General features: G+C 48.9%; 1 protein-coding gene and 1 non-coding gene across 2 annotated transcripts in view; one reads left to right on the forward strand and one right to left on the reverse strand.

The window, feature by feature from the left end:
* Nucleotides 1-8,261, reverse strand: part of CDYL2 (chromodomain Y like 2) — a 154,177-nt gene extending 145,916 nt beyond the window's left edge. The window contains exon 1 of the mRNA XM_056136713.1: nt 8,081-8,261. Coding sequence (XP_055992688.1) covers nt 8,081-8,104 — 24 coding nt within the window. The 5' untranslated portion in view covers nt 8,105-8,261. The remainder of the gene's footprint in view (nt 1-8,080) is intronic.
* Nucleotides 8,262-21,908: 13,647 nt separating this feature from the next.
* On the forward strand, nt 21,909-22,043 carry LOC130044564 (small nucleolar RNA SNORA70). The gene has a single exon (XR_008795422.1). It is a non-coding gene; the product is annotated as a small nucleolar RNA SNORA70 (small nucleolar RNA).
* Nucleotides 22,044-22,361: the final 318 nt, after the last annotated feature.

The following is a 22,361-nucleotide window of genomic DNA, read 5'->3' on the forward strand; positions in this document are numbered from 1 at the left end:
ATCATAAACAGCTTTGAAAATAAATAAATAAATAAGATTTAAAAATAAATAAATAAATAAATAAAAGCAAATTAATAAAAATCTTTTTTTAAAGAAAAAGGAAAATAAAATAAAATGAGCACCCACAGGTGATAGCAGCATCTTCTGGGATTCAAGTCACCCAGAGTGTCTGGGCTGGAACTAACCAGGGATGGAGGGCTGGTCCACCGTGCCCTGGATACACACCCTCTCCCTGTTCACAAGTACACCCACTTTTCTTCAAAGTGTTGCCACGTACTATGTGTCTCCCCACCACAATCTCATCGTCCTACTAGATTCGAGCTCTCTTATGCCCACCATCACACTCTGTACATAGTTCCCTAAAGTGACAATGACTCGCTGGTTGGAAGTCAATGGATGCAAATCCAAAGGGCCCTACCTGCTTTCTTCAGTACAGTTTCCTGCCTGTCACCTTCCAGAGCAGCAAAACGTCTCGTCTTTACTTCTCTCTCCCTTGCTCTTTGTTTCTGGAAGTCTATTCTTTCACTTCTCCCATTCTATTCTTTGTTCATTTTGTTTTGTTTTTGGGGGGGATACCCAGCGATGCTCAAGGGTTACTCCTGGCTCTGCACTCAGCAATTACTCCTGGCGATACTCAGGGATCACATGGGAAATGAAGAATTGAACCCAAGTTGGCTGCATGCAAGGTAAGCACCCTACCTGTCCTACTATCGCTCCAGCCCACTTCTCCTATTCTAGAAATGTCTATTTTCTTGAGTACCCCATCATGAGATCTCCAAGAGGAAATACTTCTTTGGCTTCCATTATGATCTGCACACAGATGATTCCCTCTTCCTTCATGCCCCAAGTTGCTTTTGTGAGCTTCAAGCTCACAGGCTTGCTTCAGCTATGGACCTCCAATTCTGCATGTTCCACCAAAAATGATGACCTGAAGTTCAATCAGTGCATTGTCCTTCCCACTGCCCCTGCCTCCATCAATCAGCTGCTTCCTGGTTTCTCTAGTTCCATAACTGGCTCTATTTTCCACCTAATAAAAAAATATAAAGAACTAAAACAGACACCAAGAAGTTTTCTATCAACTCCTATATCAGTCCAGTTTTACTGGAGAGGAGGAGACAGCGCAGCTAAAAATCAAATTTTCCAGCCTCCTTTGCAGCTAGGTGTGACCTCATGATTAAGAGGCCAAAGAGGAGAAAGCAGGATTGTATGGAACTTCAAGCTGTGTGCAGAGCATGATTCCACTTTTTCCATTCTTGATTCCTCTATCATCTTACCAAAAAATGATGGTTCGACTTCCACACCCAACTTGAACCTAGCAGTGACCTTGATGATACAGACTTCGGTGGAGAGTGAGAAGAATCCTGGTACGCTGAAATTTTTGTGAACCTCATCCCAAACTCCTTCAGCCTAGGGAGGGTGGGGATTCATTTGTTCACCACTACTACTGTCTCTTTTCTATGGCAGACAATCAAACATGAACCTGACTGATGTGCCAAATCGTGTGCATTCTATTTGTCTTTATATCCTATTAACTTCTCTCCATCTTCATGATCGTTCTTTTAATTCAAGACAATTGTGTTACCCATTTCAATGTCTGCAACAGTGTACTAACTGGTCACTCTGTGTGTGGTCATTCTGCCATCAGATCTACTGCCCAGTTGTTATGGGCAATCTGAAGTTATGTATCAATAATGTGAAAGTGATCAATTAATTGTAAACACCACTGCACTCAGACCAGCTGGGCTGGAGCGATAGCACAGCGGTAGGGCGTTTGCCTTGCACACAGCCAACATGGCCAACCCGAGTTCGATTCTTCCGCCCCTCTCGGAGAGTCTGGCAAGCTACTGAGAGTATTTGGCCCACACGGCAGAGCCTGGCAAGCTACCCGTGATGTAATCGATATGCCAAACACAGTAACAACGAAGTCTCCAATGGAGACGTTACTGGGCCCGCTTGAGCAAATCGATGAACAACGGGAGGACAGTGACAATGTGAAAGTGTTCCTATTTCTCAAACTAGTCATTTACTCAGAGTTTATCCTAAGGAAAATAGTAAAACATGCACACAAATAATTATGCTCCTGAAGGGTACCAAGAGCAATATTTGTAAAGGTTTACAAACAGAAACCATCTAATTTGTCCACCAGAGGATCAGTTATAGACAAAACAATAAATGTGCTCAAGTAAAAATTAATCTATTATTAAAAAATCATGCCACAGAATTATATTTAAGATATTAAGAAATCTTCTCTTATAATATAACTAAGATGGGCTATAAATACAGTACCTACTCTGTATCGCTGTTTGATTTTTCTTACATTTACATTTGGGCTGCAGTAATAGCACAGAGATAGGGCTTTGCTTTGCACAAAGCCGGCCTGGCCAACTGAAGTTCGATTCCTCTGCCCCTCTCAGAGAGCCTGGCAAGTTACCGAGAGTATCTCGCCCGCATGGCAAAGTCTGGCAAGCTACCCATGATGTGTTTGATCTGCCAAACACAGTTACAACAAGTCTCACAATGGAGACGTTACTGGGCCCGCTCAAGCAAATCGATGAACAACTGGAGGACAGTGCTACAGTGCTACATATATTGCATCAGTATTTATTGAATACCAGAGGAGTGATAAATGCGTAGTACCAGTTAGCTTGGGTATTACAATTCTTTCTTTCTTTTATGCTTTCTGGTTTTGTTTTGTTTTTGTTTTTTGGGTCACACCCAGCAATGCACAGGGGTTACTCGTGGCTCTGCACTCAGGAATTACTCCTGGCATTGCTCGGGGGATCATATGGGATGCTGGGAACTGAACCTGGGTCAGCTGCGTGCAAGGCAAATGCCCTACCCACTGTGCTATCGCTCCAGCCCCCAATATGCTTGTTTTAAAGTTGAATATAAACTGCCTTCCAAAACCAAAAATAGAAATATCCTCAATAAATCCTACAAGTCTGCTCATGCCTATTTCCTAATTTAAACTCCTCTGCAACCATCACTACGGAACCTGACGGTGCCTTTTATACACTTTCCTTGTCCCATTAGTTCCATGTTTCTCCACCTTCTTTTGGCCATGATCCTCTTCTGGCCTAATTTCCTCTCGGTGCCCCCACCCCTATATCTTACCAAATGGCGCCCAATCCTATGCTGTGTCTCCCTCCTTTGGTGCAACTTTCACCTGTTATCCCCATGGAAAATGCTGGGACTGCCCAGGGGTCCTTCTGGCACTAGTTGAGAAAAGCTACACAGACCTCACCCCCTGGGCGTCATCATCCTGCTAGTGCCAGAGTCTGGTGTGTTCCAAAAAACACTAGAGTAAACATCAAAGGTGGTGCTACAAATTCCGCCCCCTCCAGATCTCTCTCCATCATCCGAGTGATGTGAAAAGACCACTCTCTTTGAAATCAAAATATGCCTCCAATAGGCAAGATCTTCACTGCCTACCACCCCGGTATCATTCCTGAGCAGGCTGTGAGGAGTTACACAAACTCCTTGGTAGGCCAGGCTGAGGCCCTAAAGAAAAGGTCACGTACAGCAAGGAATATGTTAAAGTATAAAAAGATTCTGAAATGGATAAATATCCTTCCCACGGGAGATCATTTCAAGTGGTACTCAAAAGGTAGAAGGCAGAGCAACTCATTCTCTTTTATTCTGTAGTTCCCACATGCCCAGGGAGCTGATCAACTCAACAAATCCATTCCTCTTGAAGCTTCTACCTCTTGAAATACTGGTATAGGGATTCGAGATGTTCAGCCAGCGGCCATCTTCCTACCATTTCCTTTGATAGGAACCACCTCATCTTACTGAGTTTACTCCCATCTTAGTGGTTGGGAGAAAAGATGCATGCGACAAATTGTTATAGACCAAACTCGTGATGCTTATGTCATCTTTCCGAGTTTGTTCATGGTTTTGAAACATAAGCAGGTGCTCTCCCAGGGAAAGAGCAACGCTGGACAATGTAAAAAGACCTCAGGACAGAGTTGGTCTGCTTGCCATCAGTAGGGTTCGTGGTTGGCGATGGCTTCAAGAGCCACCATGCTGCCCACCAAGTGAGCCCGCCTGGCAGAGCTGCCACCTACCAATCAAAATGGTAAAGGTGGACCTTTCTGTAAAACCCCTGGGTGGATTGACTGATAAAATGCGAATATGAGCCGGGGAGATATTTAACTAACTTCGTTTTTGTTTATTTGGTTTTGGATTTGTTCCTTCTGACAAAGTTCCTGAGGTTTTGCATGGTCCGTGCCCAGGTTTCCCCAGATATCCTGTTATTTTTAGAGCATGTATCTACAGAACCCCTGGTACAATCACGGGAATACTGTGTTCATCACCATCATTTTTAACTCAACTTCTCCCGATGAACTAGAAATAATCCCACTCTTTGAGTTGTTTATTTTATTTAGAACGAGAGGAACAGAGCTTTCTATATACAGTTGGAAAAACCATATGCACACGATCACACACATTAGACAGGTATGTACTGATGCCTACCAATCCCCAAGTGAAAAACAAACATCACACCTCATGCTCCTAAGACAGAAACTGGGGAAATATAAGCTGTTGACAAACACACAAGGAACCATCACTATCAAGTGTCTATCTCGATACATCTCAACATGTCCTCTACTTCCTTTTATAAACAGCATTATTGGACATTTTGGTCAATAAAAGTGGAGGCCTCCCTCTCAAGGTCAGCGTATAACCAGGGAGGGCGTCTTCAATAAATAAACAAGTAAATAACCACCCCACAGCCACATGTAGAATGCCATATGGCTGAAACTCAGACGCAAATAATTATTGTTCTCATGAGTCCCTTCTCTGCAAAGGGACTGGACCACACTTCCGCCTAGAGAACTGGGAACCACATCTCCCTTTGGTGCGATCACCATTGAGAAATCATATGTGGGTGGGGGGAAGAAGAAACAAGAGATGACACTCAAACCAAAGAGAGCAAAACTGACCAAGGCCCTTCATATATAATTGACCCAGGCTTCTGTTCCATAATTCAGTCAACAACGAATGGCTCACATAAGGAACTAGAGCACGGGAGATGACAAGACAAGAGAACTGGGCTCTTGTTCCGCTGATTATGTCTCCCCAACCCCAAACATTTCCAGCAAATGAGTGGCTAGCACACTGGGTTTCCCAATGCTAAAGCATGGCACCAGGGTGGCAGACGCACGGAGACAGTAACAAAGTAGAGGTGACCTGCCCTGTCCAAAAGCATGCAAAACCACTTCTCTTCTCTACCCTGACGACACGACAGAGCACATGGAGAACCTAGCCCTGGCTCACATACTACTTATGACCCTTCTGCTCAGCAGCAGCTAAACCAGAACATATGGAAAGGGAATTTGCTTTTCTCTCCAGATACCCGACTCGAAGAAGAAGGCCAACTCCAGCTCACCTTGCTCCAGATGATGTTACAACATGGCAGAAGGTGGTGAGAACTCTGCTCTCAGAGAAACAAAGCAAACCAACCTACCACAAGATCCAAAATCTTGGAAATGGCACCTGATTCCCCATTTCTCTATTCTGAGTCGGGAGGCCGCTGCATTAAGCAACGTTTTCTCTTTTGGGTATCTTTAACATCAGCACCCAGTCCTTCAAAAATGCTGCCCAGAGAAGGCTACGCTACAGGGTAAATGTTTAAACCACCAAAGAGATGAGGATTCTTTGCGATCCATTAAGGGTCAAGGATAAAGTCAGCAGACAAATATCTCAATTATAGTGTTCTTGGTCAGAAGTTACAAGAAGCCATATATATAATATTTAATGTAATCCTAAAGTGGAGTACAATATGTTTTCTTTTTTTTCCTCTCAAGGTCACCAACGTACTAGATAGTCCAAGATTTGTCCTTAAATCGGCATCCATTTTTTTATACACGCCCAACAATTTTACAGTTAGAAATATATATGCTAATGTTTAGCCAGCACTTTTTAATTGTTTTCAAGCTAAATTTAAACAACATATTAAATTCCTTGGTATACGTTATGTAATGTCGACACCAGCTATAAAAACGTTGACATTGTTATATTCTCTTAATGCAATTTAGTCCTGTTAGCAATGACTATGCAAATAACCAACCACGGGAAAACTATTTTACATCTAGTACAATTACCTACTATCACAGAAGTAATTATTATTATTGTCTTGTTTATTGAATTTCAATAAGAACTCGAGGTGCTAAGACAGTTCCAAGGCCAGTGTGAAAACTCCCCTCTTAATAGACGCATCCGGCAGTTATAATTACCCGTGGTTAGGAGGACACTTTCAGGTGAACAGTAAACAAGAAACTGTCCCTAAAGATTCGTAAGTTCCAAACTTGTGATGGAGAAACACTGACAACTCTTGAGGTATCCTCCCAAGACCTCAAAGATGCAATGTTTCACCCCAAAAGGCCAACAGCTCTAAGATGACTCAATATCAATGAACAGGATGAGCAGGAGGTGGGGGGGAATCCATGTCTCCCAACCGTTTGAGCTTTGGACCCTTCCTGGTAATTATCTCTGTGGGGCCAGGGACGTCTTCCTGCCAGTGATGCTTTGGAAAGCTTCATGAGACATCCTACTTCGCTCCGGCCAACATCTGGGCTCAGGAACTGCTCCACCATGTTGAAGAAGACAGAAGATGCTTGCACTGCCCATCGGCCACCACTGGCGGCCCAGTTCATGGCCAAGGCTCAACACAGCTTCATCGTTCTTCGCATAAGGTGGAGAAGAAGTCCACTGGTGTCACTCTTTCAAGGAATGCTAAGATCACCCATCCATGCCACCAGGGCCAGCTGGCTAATGGCCCAGGAGGGGACCTCTCCACATCCAGAATCATCCAAGAAGACCTTGGCGGCCCAGCAAGGCACCGTGATGACCGGGCTTACTGTCCATTCTTCTTCTCTCCCGCCAACCAGCAAAACCAGCGTCTGAAGAAGCTTCAGCTGTCCGGAGCGTCCAGAAGGAAAGTGTGTGACTCGTCTGTCATGGGCATCCCAGGAGTCTACCTCCACCTTTGAGGTGCTCAACTCCACTTGGCTGAGAGTCTTGAGGCCAAGGGCCTGCGTGAACCGACTTCTGTTCGGCGAGGCCCTAGGTCGGGGCAGCCCCCTGACACGGTCTCGGGAGGGTCTGCAGGTCTCCGGGCCTACGGTGACGGACCCCTTGGCTTCTTCTGCGCCGCGCCTTCTCGTGGGCCCGAGGCCCGTGCGGGGCATTCTCCCCTGGGTGCAAGGGCATCGCTTCTGTCTGTGTCCAGCTGTTGGGACGCCCTGAGCGGGCCCGTGGTCTTCAGAGCTGGGGGGTCCCGGCACGGGGGTAGGGGGCCGTGGCTCTCGCTCCATTGTTCTCCTGAGTCCCCGGGGCCCCTCGGGAGAGCTGGCCCCGACCGGCGTGGCCCCGGGGGGCCAAGGGGCCAGGCATCCACCCAGGAGAGGGCTGGCGGGGTGGACGCCGCGCGTCGCGAGCGGGGCTCACGGCCCGGTCCTCCCGGCCACATGCTCGGGGCCACCTCCCACCTCCTCGCGCCCAGGGGCCTCGGCAGCGCCCCCGCTCGCCCCCGGGGGGCACGACACCCGCCAGGCCCGCCCCCCGGCCCGGCTCCGAGGGCTCCCCAGCCGCCACCGCCGCCGCCGCCGCCCGCGGGGGCAGCAGGTGGGGGGGGGGGGAGGAGACCCGGGCCGGGGTGCGGTGGGGGGGCGGGGGTCGGCCCCCCGGAAGCCCCCCGCGGCCGCCCCCCTCCGCGGCCGCCCCCGCCTCCCGGGGGCGCCCCGCCGCGCCCGGCCCAGCCCCGGGCCGCGCGCGCGCCCCCCCCGGCCCGCGCCCCGCGCCCCGCGCCCCCGGCGGCCGCCGCGCGGGGCCCCCCGCGTCCCCGGCGCGTCCGGCGCCGACTTTTCCCCGGACTTTGCGCACTCGGGGCGGCCGGCGGGGCGCGGGGCTCCCCGGGACCGCTACGCCGCCGGCCGGCGCCGCCCGGCTTCCTCCTTCCCCTCCCAGGCCGCAAAGTAGAGGGAGCGCGAGCGGGCGCGGGGCGCGGGGCGCGGGGCGCGCGGAGAGAAAGAGAAAGCGCGCCCGGCCCGCCCGCCCGCCGCCCGCCGGCCCCTACCTCGTAAAGGTCCCCCGAAGCCATGCCAGGCTGCGGAACTTGGCTCGCGGCGGCGGCGCGCGCGGGGCCCGGGCGGCGCGGGTGCGCGCGGGGGTGCGCGTGTGTGCGGCGTGTTGAGTAAACTGTGTTTTTGCAGGATGACAGGCTCGGGGGCTGCCTATGCGCAGAATCGGCGCGGGCGGCGGCGGCGGCGGCGGCGGCGGGGCCGGCGTAACCGGCGGCGGCGGCGGCGGCGGCGGCGGCGGCGGCACGAGCGCGGGCAGCGGCGACGGGCGGCACCGACGCGGCCCCGAGCGCCGCGGGCCCCGCGAGCCGCCCAGCCGCCGGCGCTGCTGCAGCGGGCCCGGCTCGCCCCGGCGCCGCCTGCAGGAAGCCGCCCCGCGCCCGCCGCCGGCCGGGACGCCGCGGCCACTGGGCGAGTCCCCGCCCCCCGGGAGCCCGGCCCGGCCCCCGGCGCGGGCGGGCGGGCGGGCGGGCGCGCGGCGGGGGGGACGGGGGCGGCCGCGGGGCCGCGCCCCGCCCGCCCGCGGCGCCCCCTGCCCTCCCCCGGCCGGCGGGGGCCCGGGGCCGCGAGGGGACGGCCGGGAGGCAGGTAAAGGGCGGCGGGGACCCTCGCCCGCCCCCGCCCCCGCGGCGCAGACGCCCCCGGCCCCGGGCGATCGGCGCCCCTCGGGGCGGCCTCGCCCCTGCCCCTGGACGGGCGCGGGTGGCGGCCCCCGGGGAAGAAGGAACCCCCGGGGGGGGGGAGGAGGGACCCGCCGGCCCCCCGGGAGCCCGCCCGCACCGCCCGCAGACGCGCGCCCGAGTCCCCCCGGCGCGGGGTCCCGCAGGACCAGCCGGCCGCGAGGGCGCATCAGACCCCGTCACCCAGCGGGGCCCCCGACGGGCTCCCCGGGCGCCACCCGCTCCTTCTGTCCCTCCGGCCGGCCGTGGGGCGCCGAGGGCCACCTGGGAAGGCAGGTGCCTCCGAAGTGGCAAGGCGGGGGTCACTTGCTCCCGACGCAGAGGACCGCCCGCTCCCTCGCCCCACCCCGGGAGCCACTTGTCCTCGCACGTCGGAGAGGGGCGAACCCCCCACGGGGATAGCATTCGAGGGACGATCTCGGTGTGCAGGAAGTGACCGGCCCAGAATTCCACCGAGATGGTTCTTTGTGGCGGAATCGGGACCACTCCTGCCCTTGTGGACCGCAAAGGAGCCAGCGGGGTGTGACCAGCCCTCGAGGTGGTCCGGGTTCCCCCAGTCACCAAATCTCCCTAGTTCAATAAGAAGCCCAGAGAATCTGGGCCGTGTTTTCCCCCGCCTGGCTCTTGCTAGATCACACCCGTTGGCATATGCTGTTCCCACTCCCTGCAATGTCCTTCCACCTTGGCTCCGTCTGGAAAACTCTTCCTCCTCCCGCAGAACTTGCTGATGACCGACTCGCCCACTCTTCCTGACACGAGTGGACGCACAATGAGCATCTACCTCTGTACTACCACAGCTTTGGTACCGATTTCTAGTTAAAGTGGGGGGGGGAGCGGAGGGAGCCTGGACATACTCAACCTGGAAGGGTGCTTGGCTTAGAAACTGTGGCAATGGTCATGCCAGTTTTGTATCCCCTCTTCTGCGGATACTTTTCCTCTGGTCATGGTTTGCAATAATGTTAATAATAAGCAGTTCTCTATCTGTAGGTCACCAAATAAATGCTAATGATCCTTAATTTGTACTTGGGAATAAATGCACCACCGTCGCATGAGGATGTAATTTGGGAGTAGACGACAAGAAAGAAACTGGGTTTGGAAATAATGTGCTCGGCCAATTTGAATATATAATCAGGAGTTTTAAGAAAACACCAAGAACTTGACTGGCCAAAGACTCCCCAGGAATGCGAGCATTTGGAAAATCCTCGTCTAGACAACAGTTGTTCGGGAGGGGCTGGTCACTGGCATGCCCAGGCCATCTTCGATCTCAAGGGCTCGAAGAAAAGGAGGTGCTGTTTCAGCGTGGGGAGAGAGGATGGGAAAGTGGTCGGCAGCCAGAGGGGTGTGAGACCAGGCGGTTGCTTCTTGGAGGTTACAAGACGTTGGCTAGAAAATGTGGGTCAGTTTGTGGAGCACCTTGAAACACCAACCTAACAGCTTACAATCGCGCAAGTTAGTGGTGGGAAATCTGAATATCTCTGACTCCATCAAAAGTATGCACAATCAGAAGTCTGCCTAAGAGAACAAAGTTCTAGAAGATAGAGAAGAAAGGCAGCAGGCATTAAGGTCAGAGGCTGGAAGACCCAGCTGCAGTGGTCCAAGGTGGTGGCCATGAGAAGAAGAAAAACTGGATTTGCAGGATGTTCAGTAGGAAGAAGCCGCTGGCCACAGACTTTCATTATGGTTACTCCACCTACTTCCATAAAGTTTTTTGATCCAAATCAACAGGACCTGATGACTAACAGGATGTGTTTGCGAATGCGTGTTCGGAATTGGAGGAGGGGGTGAGAGCCGAGGAAAGAAGGATGCAGAGATGATAAGAGAGACTAAGAGACCGAGAGACTGAGAGGGGGCTTTTAAATGGAGAGACTGACCCATTCATCCATCAGAACCTTATTTTGAGCTCACCCCTAGAGACCATCAATGGCTTTTGGAAAAGCCAGACATTTCCGGGGAAAAAAATGAAGGGACACCTTCAGCCTCTGTGGGAAGGTCAGTCCGACCCATGCACGAGGACACTCCTGTCCTCCAGATGCTACAGAACCAGCTGTACTCGGGGAGGATGGAAAATACCTGCTGTGTTCCTCAAACTAGGGCCAGATCCTTCCTCTAGTCACAACTCAAAGTGATGAGAACTCAAAAGGTAAAACGGAGAGAAGCCATTGAATTTCACAGATCAGAAAGATGGACTGTCTGGCTTCGAGAGCTCCAAAGACAGACAATGGCCTCGCTCACATGCTGCTCTTTCCCCTGGTGGCTTCCTTCCCATTGGACAGATTTCCTTCTCCTGAAGCTGAAAATATGGTACCTGGCTCACCCCATCTCGGTGTAAAAAAAAAAAAAATACAGCACTTCTAAATCCCAGGGCAGGGCCCTGGTTGGCTCATATAAATCATAAGTTTTTGCATGTCCATTTACTATCACTAGAGTGCTCCACGGTCTGCCAACTTCCGGCAGAAATGGTTAAAGAGCTTTACCGGAATTATCTGATTGGCAGGAGCCCAAAGGAAAAGGGGAAGGAAAGGTGGAGAGATGCCCTCTATCTGGCAGAATGAGGCTGAGGCAGAAAGGGAACTCAGAAGCACAGGCAGAGGCTTCCTAGAACATGGTCTTGCAACTGAGCAAGAAGATCTTGTGGAATGGCCAAGGCATAGCCATAGTCACTGCCGCACCATGGCCTTAGAATGTGGCTCTAGACTTCTGGTCTGATCTGAGATGTGATCTTGCACTCCCGTAGGGTATGATGGGTGAACGTGTGGACACTAGTCAGACCACTGAAATCCGAGTTTCTGCATCATCGTTACTAGTTGTGTGCTCTGAGGTTCTCAAACTCTCTGTCCTTTCATGGCTACATGTACTTATTATAAATCGCTGCACAACCAAATAGTCCTAAGATTCAATAACTTCAGACAAAAAGCATTTCTTAGCTCAACTTCTATAGGCTATGGATTTGGGATCAGCTTAGCAAGGCGGTCCTGGTTGATGGTCTGTTTAGTCTGTTCACTGAGACTGGAGGATCAACTTCCCACGTGATACCCACACCTGAATGTCGGAGGAGGCCTCTATTGCTAGCTGACTGAGTTTTTCCAGAGGACTGTTTGATGGTCCTCCTACCATTCTCATCTATTTGCCCAAATCCAAGATATGAGTTAATCAATCCAAACTTCGGCAGTTCTTCTGTAGAACCTAACTGATCTAATGTCTGAAATCATGCGAGGAAAGCTAGTGGGGGCAGAGATGGTTTTCATTGTGTCAGACTGAATTCCTGGGCATGTCCCCTGGGCCACCTGCCTCCATTTTGACAACCAGAAATCTAATAACCAGACTGATCTCAGGGATAAAGGAGGAAGACAAGATTCCTGTGATCTTGACATCTTGGAACTATAAAACAGTGCCACTTCTGCCATATTCTATACTTCAGAATTGAACCACAAACACTCTCTCACTCTCAAGACTATCAAAGTTGAACCATGGTACCTGTCATAATTATTATCACAACTATCACCAGTTTCAAACTCGAATGTATCCCTAGTATCTTTGGATGTTCAAGATTCCTATATGAAGGCAGGAAATTAAAATAAAACTCTCAAGATAAATACTGTTCTCAAACCACTTAGAAGTCCTTGTTACTAATTAACCTTTAGTTTTAGCATTAATTTTTAAATATTGTACTTCAACAATAATAAAATCATACTTACACAGTGTCAGGATTGGAGCGATAGCACAGCGGGTAGGGCATTTGCCTTGCACATGGCCGACCTGAGTTTGATTCCTCCGTCCCTCTTGGATTGCCCAGCAAGCTACTGATAGTATCTCACCTGCACAGCAAAAGCCTGGCAAGCTACCTGTGATGTATTTGATATGCCAAACACAGTAAAAACAAGTCTCACAATTTTACCGGGCCCGCTCGAGCAAATCGATGAACAACGTGAGGACAGTGACAGTGACGCAGTGTCTACACTGTGCTGGATATTACCCTTCATGAGCCAAACAAATACCGACCTGCCATCAAGTGGCATAGAGTACAGAGGAGGGAGAGCAGAAAACAAAATACACATAGTGATATCTCATGCATTGATAAGAACTACAAAAACAAATGAAATGAAAAAAGAACAGAAAATGAAGACAACCCTGAGTGGCCAGAAGAGTGCTGGGTTAGGAAAGGTAGTTCCAAGACCACACCATTGCCCTGTGGTCTTGCCCAATGATGACATCTGAGCTGACAGCAAAGTGAGAGAGGGAACAGAATCTCATCAGAAGGCAGAGAATGTCAGGGAAAGAAAACACCCTGGGCAAAGCCCAGAGGCTGAAGAAGCTTGATGCTTCAAGGTCCCTCAACTGAGTCAATGTTGTTGACAATGATTTGATGAAGTGAAAGAGAAAGAACGGGAAAAGGGAAGAGAAGTCACAAAGGAGAATACACCAGGTATATAGAGGGCCTCCTAGCTCAAGTGAAAAACAGTGATTTTATACAAGGCGATAACATAGTTCCCTTGGGAGCTTTGAACAAGGACGTGATGAGATCCCTTGACTCCTGGGGAGAGTGAAAGGGAGAGGGCCAGGTGGGGTGCTTGCTGCCATCACAAAAGTCCAGACATTAGATCTTAGTAGCATGGACCATCGAGGAAGGAGTCAAGACAAAGAGAAATGGCTGGACTGGGCCATAGAGGGAAAGATGTGGGATATGAGAAAGTGGAAGAATCTCACCTTTCTGGGATTGAACACCTGGGCCAGTGGGGGTGCCTTTTACTGAGACTGGGGAAATGGGAAGAAGTGTGGAAAGTACTTGCTATGCTTGAAAGTGTCAAGTCTGGGTGAGGGTGCTCAATAGGAAATGCTAGTTTTGACAAGACAATTAGACCTCCAAATGGAGATAAAAGAGCATTTGATCTGCGATCCAGGCACTCAGGCTGAGCAGAGTGGGAATGATCTACCTGCAGATGGTAGAGAAAAGGACTGGCTCTTGTGGCTGGGGCACAGATCTACAAGGGGAAAAAAGGCATTGGGTGGGACTCTGGGGAACTTCAGCTCTCAGAGCTCAGGAGCAAGGCAAGAGTCTAAAAAGGGGGAGGTTCAGATTGGAGAGAACCTGCAAGTGAGAGTCCACGGTCTGGGTACTCAGTGTCAGGGAGAGGTCGGAAAAAAACCTGCCCTTGCGATTTGGCACTATGGACACTCCCGTGACCTTGACCACACAGTGGTGCTGGACAGCCACGTTGGAGGCTAGGCTGAGAGTCTGACAGAGGGGAAGAACAGACGTTGTGCGTGGGTGACTGATTCATTCAAGGCTCTTTTTAACCAAGAGCAGAGATGTGGGTCAGTAGGTGGTAGAGGACGTTGACTGTAGGGCAGGTTTTCCACAGAGACGGCATTACAGTGTGTCTGTGCAATCGTAAGAATGATGCAATCGAGAGAAGGAAATGGCCAAGACGTAGTGAGAAGAGAGAACTGCAGGAACAGTCTTTGCAAAGGCGAAGGAGAAGGAGCTGGTCTCTGGAACAAACACAGTACATTGGTCCCAGGTTGAATAGGGTCTCCCGCAGAAATTCATGTCCACCCGGGATCCCAGAACAAGGTCTGATTAGTAGGTATGATTCACCAAGGTGAAGTCATAGAGAAGTAAGGCTTGTCCTAATCCAGTTCTTCGTGTCCTTGTAAGAAGAGAAACATGAAGAAATAGATAACCAGGGAGAATGCCGTGTGAGGGTGGGGGCAGAGGTTAGAGCAACATGCCCATAAACTAAGGAATCCCAAATCCCCTTGGTTACCAGACCTGAGCAACAGAAGGAGGCGCATGATGCCATGGGAACTGGAGTAGAGGTGATGCAAACAGAAGTGCGGGCCAGCTGATGGGAACGGAGTGTTCCAGAGAGAAGGGAGATAGAGAGGAACAAGGGCTCTTCAGGGGCAAGTAAGTAATGGCAGCTGCTACTCTGGAAGACCTTCTCTCCTTCCCGTCGCCTCCTTGTCACTCCCGGAGCCCCACTGGAAGGACTTGCTGATGTCCCCGCAGAGCAGAAGCTGGATGAATGGTCAGAGAAGAGAGGCTGCATCTGGGGTGAGGAGCGGGGAGAACCACAGACATTGCCTTGAAGGGGATAGGAAGAGACAGGAAGAGCCCCCAAAACAAGAACTGCCCAGAAGCCCTAAATGAGGGTCACTGAAGCAGAAAAGGAGACACAGGTGTTGAAAAGCTGTTGGTGGCCTCCAGTTAGACTGAATGCATGACCCTGTCCTTCCTCCTAGGCACTCAGGGAAGAACACCATGATTTTATATATGATCCTTTTGTCTTTCCACCAAGGAAGAATGATTGCTTCCATTCCATAGATGTTGGAAGCAAAGGTCTTGTCCCTGTTATAGGCTCTGGAAGGGGCAGCTAGTCTCTGATGCCTTAAGACTCCCTGTGGGCTACACATTTGATGGAGTGGGTGTTGTTTTTTGGCAGAGACCACCAGAGGAGGGAAAAACATCCAAGAATTCAGCCTTGATTCTTGACTAAGAATTGGTCCTGGGACTGAACACTTAAAGGATGGTGGATAGATTTCACAGAAGCATATCGCAGTAATTTTGAGTTGTGTGTGTGTATACATGTGTGTGTGCACTGTAAAAAGAAAAAAAAAGAAAGAACTTAGACTCAGTAAGCCCAACACACTGGTCTACAAGGATCAAAACAGGATTGTTGTTTGCTCATAAATCTATGCTATTATTGTGAAGGAGATGTGTCCTGCGGGTGGCTGCAGGGACCACATGGCCTCTCATCTGGGTGTGCTCAGGACTCAGTCACATTCTTCAGTGGGATGGGGAGCTCCAAAAAACCTTTTGTTCCTAGGACATATACGTTGGGATAATCCAGGGATGGATTCAACATTGAGGTCAGGGATGTGGCTTGAGGGTTAAATTCTTGCCTTCCATGAGTGAGGCCATGGGTCTGATCCCTGGTACTGCAAATCCAGTTGAAAAAAGTCTTAAAATACAGAAATATACACACAAAGGCACATAAGAGGGACCAGATAGGTAGGAATTGAGGTCTTGCGTGCAGCTAACCCCAGTTAGATCCCTGGCTCTATATATGATCCCTGAGCACCCGAGCCAGGTGTGATTCCTGAGTACAGAGCCAGGAGTAGTCGTTGAGTACCGTCAGGAGTGACCCAACAAATAAAAAGCAAAACACAAGCACAGTGTCACACTACGTCTTCCTTCAGAAGGTAGATAATAAGGTTTTCTCCCTTACTTTGGTACATCTACACAACGGAACACTATGCAGCTGTTAAGAGAGATGAAGTCATGAAATTTGCTCATAAATGGATAGACGTGGAGAGTATCATGCTAAGCGAAAAAGAGAAAGACAGACATAGAAGGACTGCACTCGTTTGTGGAGTATAAAACAACATAACATGAGGCCGACACCTAAGGATAGTAGCTACATGGATCAGGGAGATTGCTCCATAGCTGGAAGCCTGCCTCATGAGTGAAGGGGAGAAGGAATAGAGAAGGGATCACTTAAAAAAACGATGGTTGGAGGAACCGGTTGGGATGGGAGAAGTGTGCCCTAAGTAGATAATGGACCAAACATGATAACCTCTCAGTATCTGCATTGCAAACCATAATGCCTAATAGTAGAGAGAATGTGGAATATTGTCTGCCATGGAGGCAGGGGGAGGGTGGGAAGGGGGGGGGTATACTGGGGATATTGGTGGTGGGGAATGTGCACTGGTGGAGGGATGGGTGTTTGATCATTGTGTGATTGTAACCCAAACATGAAAGTTTGTAAATATCTCGTGGTGATTCAAAAAAAAATTTTTAAAATAAGGTCTTCTATCTTCATGTAACTTCTAGAAGAGTTCTCTATAGACCAATGAGTGAAAAGGAGGAATAATACCTAAAATGATTTTATGAAAAACATTCTTTTTTAATTTTTGGGTCACACCCAGCAATACTCAGGGGTTACTCCTGGCTTTGCACTCAGGAATTACTCCTAGCGGTGCTTGGAGACCATATGGGATGCTGGGGATCGAACCTGGGTCAGCCGCGTGCAAGACAAACTCTCTACCCGCTGTACTATCACTCCAGCCCAAAAACATTTTGACTGGAGGGACCCCTAAAGTGACTTTTGGGGCCCCCCACCTCCTGAACCACTCTTTAAGAACCAGTCCTACAGAAGTATATAAAAGGGGACCTGCGTGGTGGATAAAGTACCATCTTCGAAGGTCATGTGGGAATGTTTCCTTCTGAATACACGTGGACAGTGCTGTTCCTTCAGTTGGGGGATGAGTGCACATGCTCTCGTTTAAGAAGTTCCCCCAAAGGAGCCCAGCAATAGAGGTGCAGGGGTCTCGATGCAGGACCTTCATCACAAGCTTCTGGAGAAGCCCTAAGGGAGCACAATGAAATGTACTGCAGATGTCCTCCAGGGAATGTCGTCTTCTTCTCTTCTTCCTTTCCCTTGCTCCTCTTCCCTTGAAAACTCCAAACTTCCAGACAAGTATGGGGGGGGGGGGAAGCAGTGAGCCTCATGGACCTGTGACCCCACTAAGAAGTCACTAGTCCAAACCATTCTTGTCTGTCCGTGCTACCCTCTTCCCACCTCACATGCCAGGTTCTTTCCAAGAAGTCATACATCTTGTCATTTCAGCTACAAACTTTTCAGTATGCAGCTTGAGACCCTGGGGTCTGGGCCAGTCACAGTCACACCATCACCACCCTGTCTAATTCTTTGCTGTCTCCATTGTTCTGTGGATATGTGAACTTCCTGTTGTCACAGTACTTTTTCCACAGTGTGGGGTGGATAGATCAGGTGTGCAAATCCGTCATGTCACTAGCTTGTGTCTCAGCCTAACCTCCCTCCTGGTCCCGCTCCCTGCCACTTTCCCTCCCGTGTTGGTAGAGAAGCTTCATCATTTGGTAGCCACACCATTTACATGTGTGTGTGGAACCAATACTTCCTGCCGGTGGCAGTTACATAGAGGTCTGGTTTGTCTGGGAGCACGAATATTGCAGAGCAGGCACTATGCTCTTCCACCAGAAGGCACAGCAAGTCTGTGTCTTTCTTTAGGGGCAGGTTGGCAGCCACTAAGAATCCTTACCTGGAGCCATTTCATTAGGGGTTCATTTAATTTCATTAGCAGTGAGTCTTCCTTTTTTTTTATTTGCTTTTTGGGTTACACCCGGCGATGCACAGGGGTTACTCCTGACTCTGCACTCAGGAGTTACTCCTGGCGGTGCTCAGGAGACCATATGGGATGCTGGGAATCAAACCCGGGTCGGCCATGTGCAAGGCAAACGCCCTACCCGCTGTGCTATCTCTCCAGCCCAGTGAGTCTTCCTTCTTTATCACCTGGATAGATCTGTGAAATTTTTCCAGACTATCTGGTTGCCCTTAGTACTTGTGTCCAGAAGAGGCTGGCTCCATGCTTTCTGCTTTGCTGTTACTTTTCAGTACTCCAAGTCAGGAGTCAGTTCCCTGCTACCTGCCAGGGGTCCCAAGGCTTTGGTTTTAGTTTCATTTTGAAGTCCTGACTTTTAACAGATAACGGTGTTTACCCTTGGCCACGAATCTCTCCTACTGTTCAGACTGTTCCTGTTTGGGCCATTGGGAGCCTCACCATATGCTCCTGAATCTCTGGAAGCATCCTCGCTTGGATGCCGACTTCTTCACCAACTCCTGCACCAGACCTGGAATAAACCCTTCACCAGCATCCTGGCTCTTTTTACTAAGAAGCTGCACCAAAATACCAGAGTGAATTTTAGTCTATAGTCTATAGTCTATAGTTATGAATATAGTTATGAATTTGCTCATGTTTCTAGACCTCTTCCAGGTACAAAATGTTTTTCTACTTATTTGTATCATTAGGGAATCCCCCACATGGGATACCCAGTTACCTTTGATGTTGGGGTTATTTTGTAGTGTATATGTGCGTGTATGTGTGTGTGTGTTTGTGTAGTTCTGTTTTATTTTTGCAATGACCAGGCATTCACAGATGCAAGCAAGTGTTTAAGCACTGAGATACATTCCTGGCCCCATAGTACTTTGCTCTAAGGTCACCTGAAATAACTTCACCACCCTTGGTTAAGTCAGCAACTCATTACACAAAAGATTTGTTTGCTTTTATTTGGTTTTTAAAATTAGAAACTAATTTTAAAATTAGTTTCTAATTTCTAGTTGTGAAAACATTTATGTGGTTCCAAAGTTTAATCTACAAACAAGGCATATCTATCTCAAGGTAACTAGAGTCTACCATTTTCTGTCCACTAAGATCCCTCCCCACTATTTCATTTCCTGGTTTATTATTGAATTTAGAACAAATGGGCACACACATTCAAGTGACCCCATTTCTGAGCTAAATTATTGTATATTATGCACACTTTCAAAATAACCCAACACTATTTCTTGTTACTCTGATACTCAAATTGTTCCAGCTTTGGCTATTGAGAGCTTTTTCAAAAGTTGGCTCCTTTGCTATGCCCCATCATTTTGTATTTTTCTTTTATATTGAGCATTTCTTATTTAATGGCACTATAAGACAGTCACATTTCCTAGCTCGCCAAGAGTCAGCCTTGGTTCTTTGTCTTGGAGAATAGTTTCAGAAACCAAAATGTGTGCACCGAGTGTGCTCACTGCCCCTGAAAACCCTTCCACTCCGCCTCAGCAGCTACAGACTAGGAGATGGAGGTGGTGTCTGAGAACATGCACATGTATGCATGTTCACACACACAACACACATAAACATATGCACAAACACACAGACACAAAAACACACACGTACACAAATAACACACAAACACATATATAAACATACACTTTCACAAACACACATACATACACAAACACACATATACACATAAACATATACGCAAACACATACACAAACACATACACAAACACTCACACAAACACACACAAACACAAACATAAACACATATACAAACACACCTATACACAAATACACACACAAACAAACACACACACAAATAAACACACACACACATAAACTTTTCCATAGTGGAAGATTTTTCCTCACATTCAGGGAACCATGGTTGGGGGGAGGGGCAGGTAAGCCCAGGGTCCACACAAACAGAGCCCCTGCAACTGAAAGCCCCACAGTCCACAATTGCCCCATTGCCACCATGTTCCTGGCTAGACCCCTCTGTCTGGGAACAAACCTCACCCAGAAATTAATCCGCTAAAAAATTCAGGTAAGCAGGTCTTGTCACTGAAATCTCCAGGCATTCATGGAGCCGGGATGGGCTACCTTCCCCATCTCCCTGTACTTCCAGAAGTTCCAGCAGTTACGTACACACCCCAGAGCCACCACCCAGTAAAAAAAATTAACTCCAGCTGTATCACCATGTGAAAAATTCTGAACTTCCTGTAGTGCACAGCCACATTTGCGGTCGTGCAGTTTCTCAAACTCTACAACACTGATAAAACAGGAACAGCACACCAGATTAAATGGGATGCAATGTAGAAGGCAACCAATCTTATTTTCCCCCTTTTTATAATTTTATTTATTTAATCACCACGAGAGCAGTTACAAAGCTTTCGGGTTTAAGTTTCGGTCATACAATGAAACACCCATCCCTTCACCAGTGCCCATTTTCTACCACCAAAAACCCCAGTATACCCCCATCCCACACCCTCCCCCTACCTGTGGGGCAGATGATTTCCACATTACTCTCTCTCTACTTTGAATACATTCAATATTTCGACACCATACCCACCATGATTATTTGGAATTTTATCCCAACACTCAGATCTGCCAAAAAGGCAACAGTAGACAATTTTTCTACTGCTGGTTATGAATAACACATGATGTTGTGCAGCCTCAGTAGAGGCCGCGCGATTTTGGAATTCTGAAATTTTAACAATTAAATCTGGAGGGATTTCTACCAAAACCTGCTGGGTTCCGAGATTTGTTCCTGAGTCTCTTAGATCGTGGCCATTAAACAGCTTGATCAGTAGCCAGAGAGGCCATTCGTGGGCGGTGATCTGGGGTCTCGTTGAGGCAGCAAGGAAAGGGCCAGCTCCACCCCATCCCGTGAGGCCCCATGTGTCTTGTCACTGCGGGCCCAAACCTTACTGTTCAATGGTCTCTGGACCATGGCAGCCACCAAGCTGCCAAGGGGGACCAGGCGGAAGGACAGCACCCTTTCCCCCCTGGGGTGGTGCAGTAACAGTAACCTACTGCAGGAACCAGACCCATTTCTGCCAAAAGCCGCTGGGTTCCGAGATTTGTTTCTGAGTCTCTGGGTTCATGGTCATTAAGCAGTTCGATCAGGAACCAGAGAGGCCTTGCCTCCAATTATATAGCAGAGCCGGAGGTGGTTTGTTGGTGTGTCTCCCACACACCTAACTTTTGGCCGTTTACTTTCTTGGTAAACTTTGCCCCCAGTTTTTGGGGTCTGGCCAAAGGCACAGCAGCAATTTGGGGGTATCTGAAAGTCTGATGCACCATCAGGCTGCTGATGCACTCGCCTCACAGGTACAGACTTACCTGCTGGTGGCACCATACCCCCTGAAGGCAACCAATCTTGATTAACCAAGTACAAATACAGAAGACTTAACCTGTAACAACATCTTAGTAATCTCTTCCACAAGAACTTTATTGCTCCATGATGAGATACAACAATTTTCACTTTCTTCTAAGGAAACATTTTGATCATTCTGTTAGCAAATTATTGATAGCAAGCGATATAAAATAAATTAAAGAGGGCCTGCTATGAGGGAAGGCCTAGGGGTGACTGGGAAAATTGGAGACAATGGCAGAGGGAAGGTGTAATGGAGTAATGGGATTGGTGTTGGAATATTGAATGCCTGTAACAAATCATTACGAACAGCTTTGTAAACCACAGTGTTTATACAAAGTGTAAGGGGAAATCTTACATATGCAGACCTTACCTATTCCACGTAAACTCAAGATACATATTAAAACAGAATTGCTTTAAAATTGTTATTAATGACAGATGAAGTACAATTATTACCATAATGAGATCCAAGTATAAAATAAAATGTAATACAATTTTTTAAAAAATATATAAAGTCACTATTTGTATTTTTATCAAGCTAAACTTGCTTCCATGCCAAGTTCTTGACTCTAGCCCACTACATATGGATTATTCTAGCCTCCTCCCATTGCTTCTGCCAACTCTCTGCACAAATGTTGCTTTGCCTTTAAAATACTTGTTTCCTCTGGTGTGCAGTGGCTGCAGAGCAAGCAGTGTCCCCAGCAGTACAGCAGCCTGTGTGGCCTGTGTGGGCTGTCATAAGGGACCCTGGAGATGGTCCCTTGCTGTGGATGATTCTATCTGCTCTCAGGTCCGATACAAGTATGGGGGGACCCTATGGGAAGCCCCAGGGCACAGTGGCCAGGGTCCACATTGGCCAAGTTATCATGCCCATCCACACCAACTGCAGAGCAAGGAGCACTGATTGAGGCTCTGCGCCGGGTCAAGCTCAAGTTCCTTGGTTGTTGGAAGACCTACATCTCCAAGAAGTACGGTTTTACCAAGTCCAATGTAGTTGAATTTGAAGACATGGCAGTTCAGTTGGAAGACATTGAGAAGTGGCTCATCCCAAGGGTTGTGGGCAGATGTGAGCACCGC

Source organism: Sorex fumeus, unplaced genomic scaffold (genome assembly GCF_029834395.1).
Source record: "Sorex fumeus unplaced genomic scaffold, SorFum_2.1 ptg000122l, whole genome shotgun sequence".
Classification (NCBI taxonomy): domain Eukaryota; kingdom Metazoa; phylum Chordata; class Mammalia; order Eulipotyphla; family Soricidae; genus Sorex; species Sorex fumeus.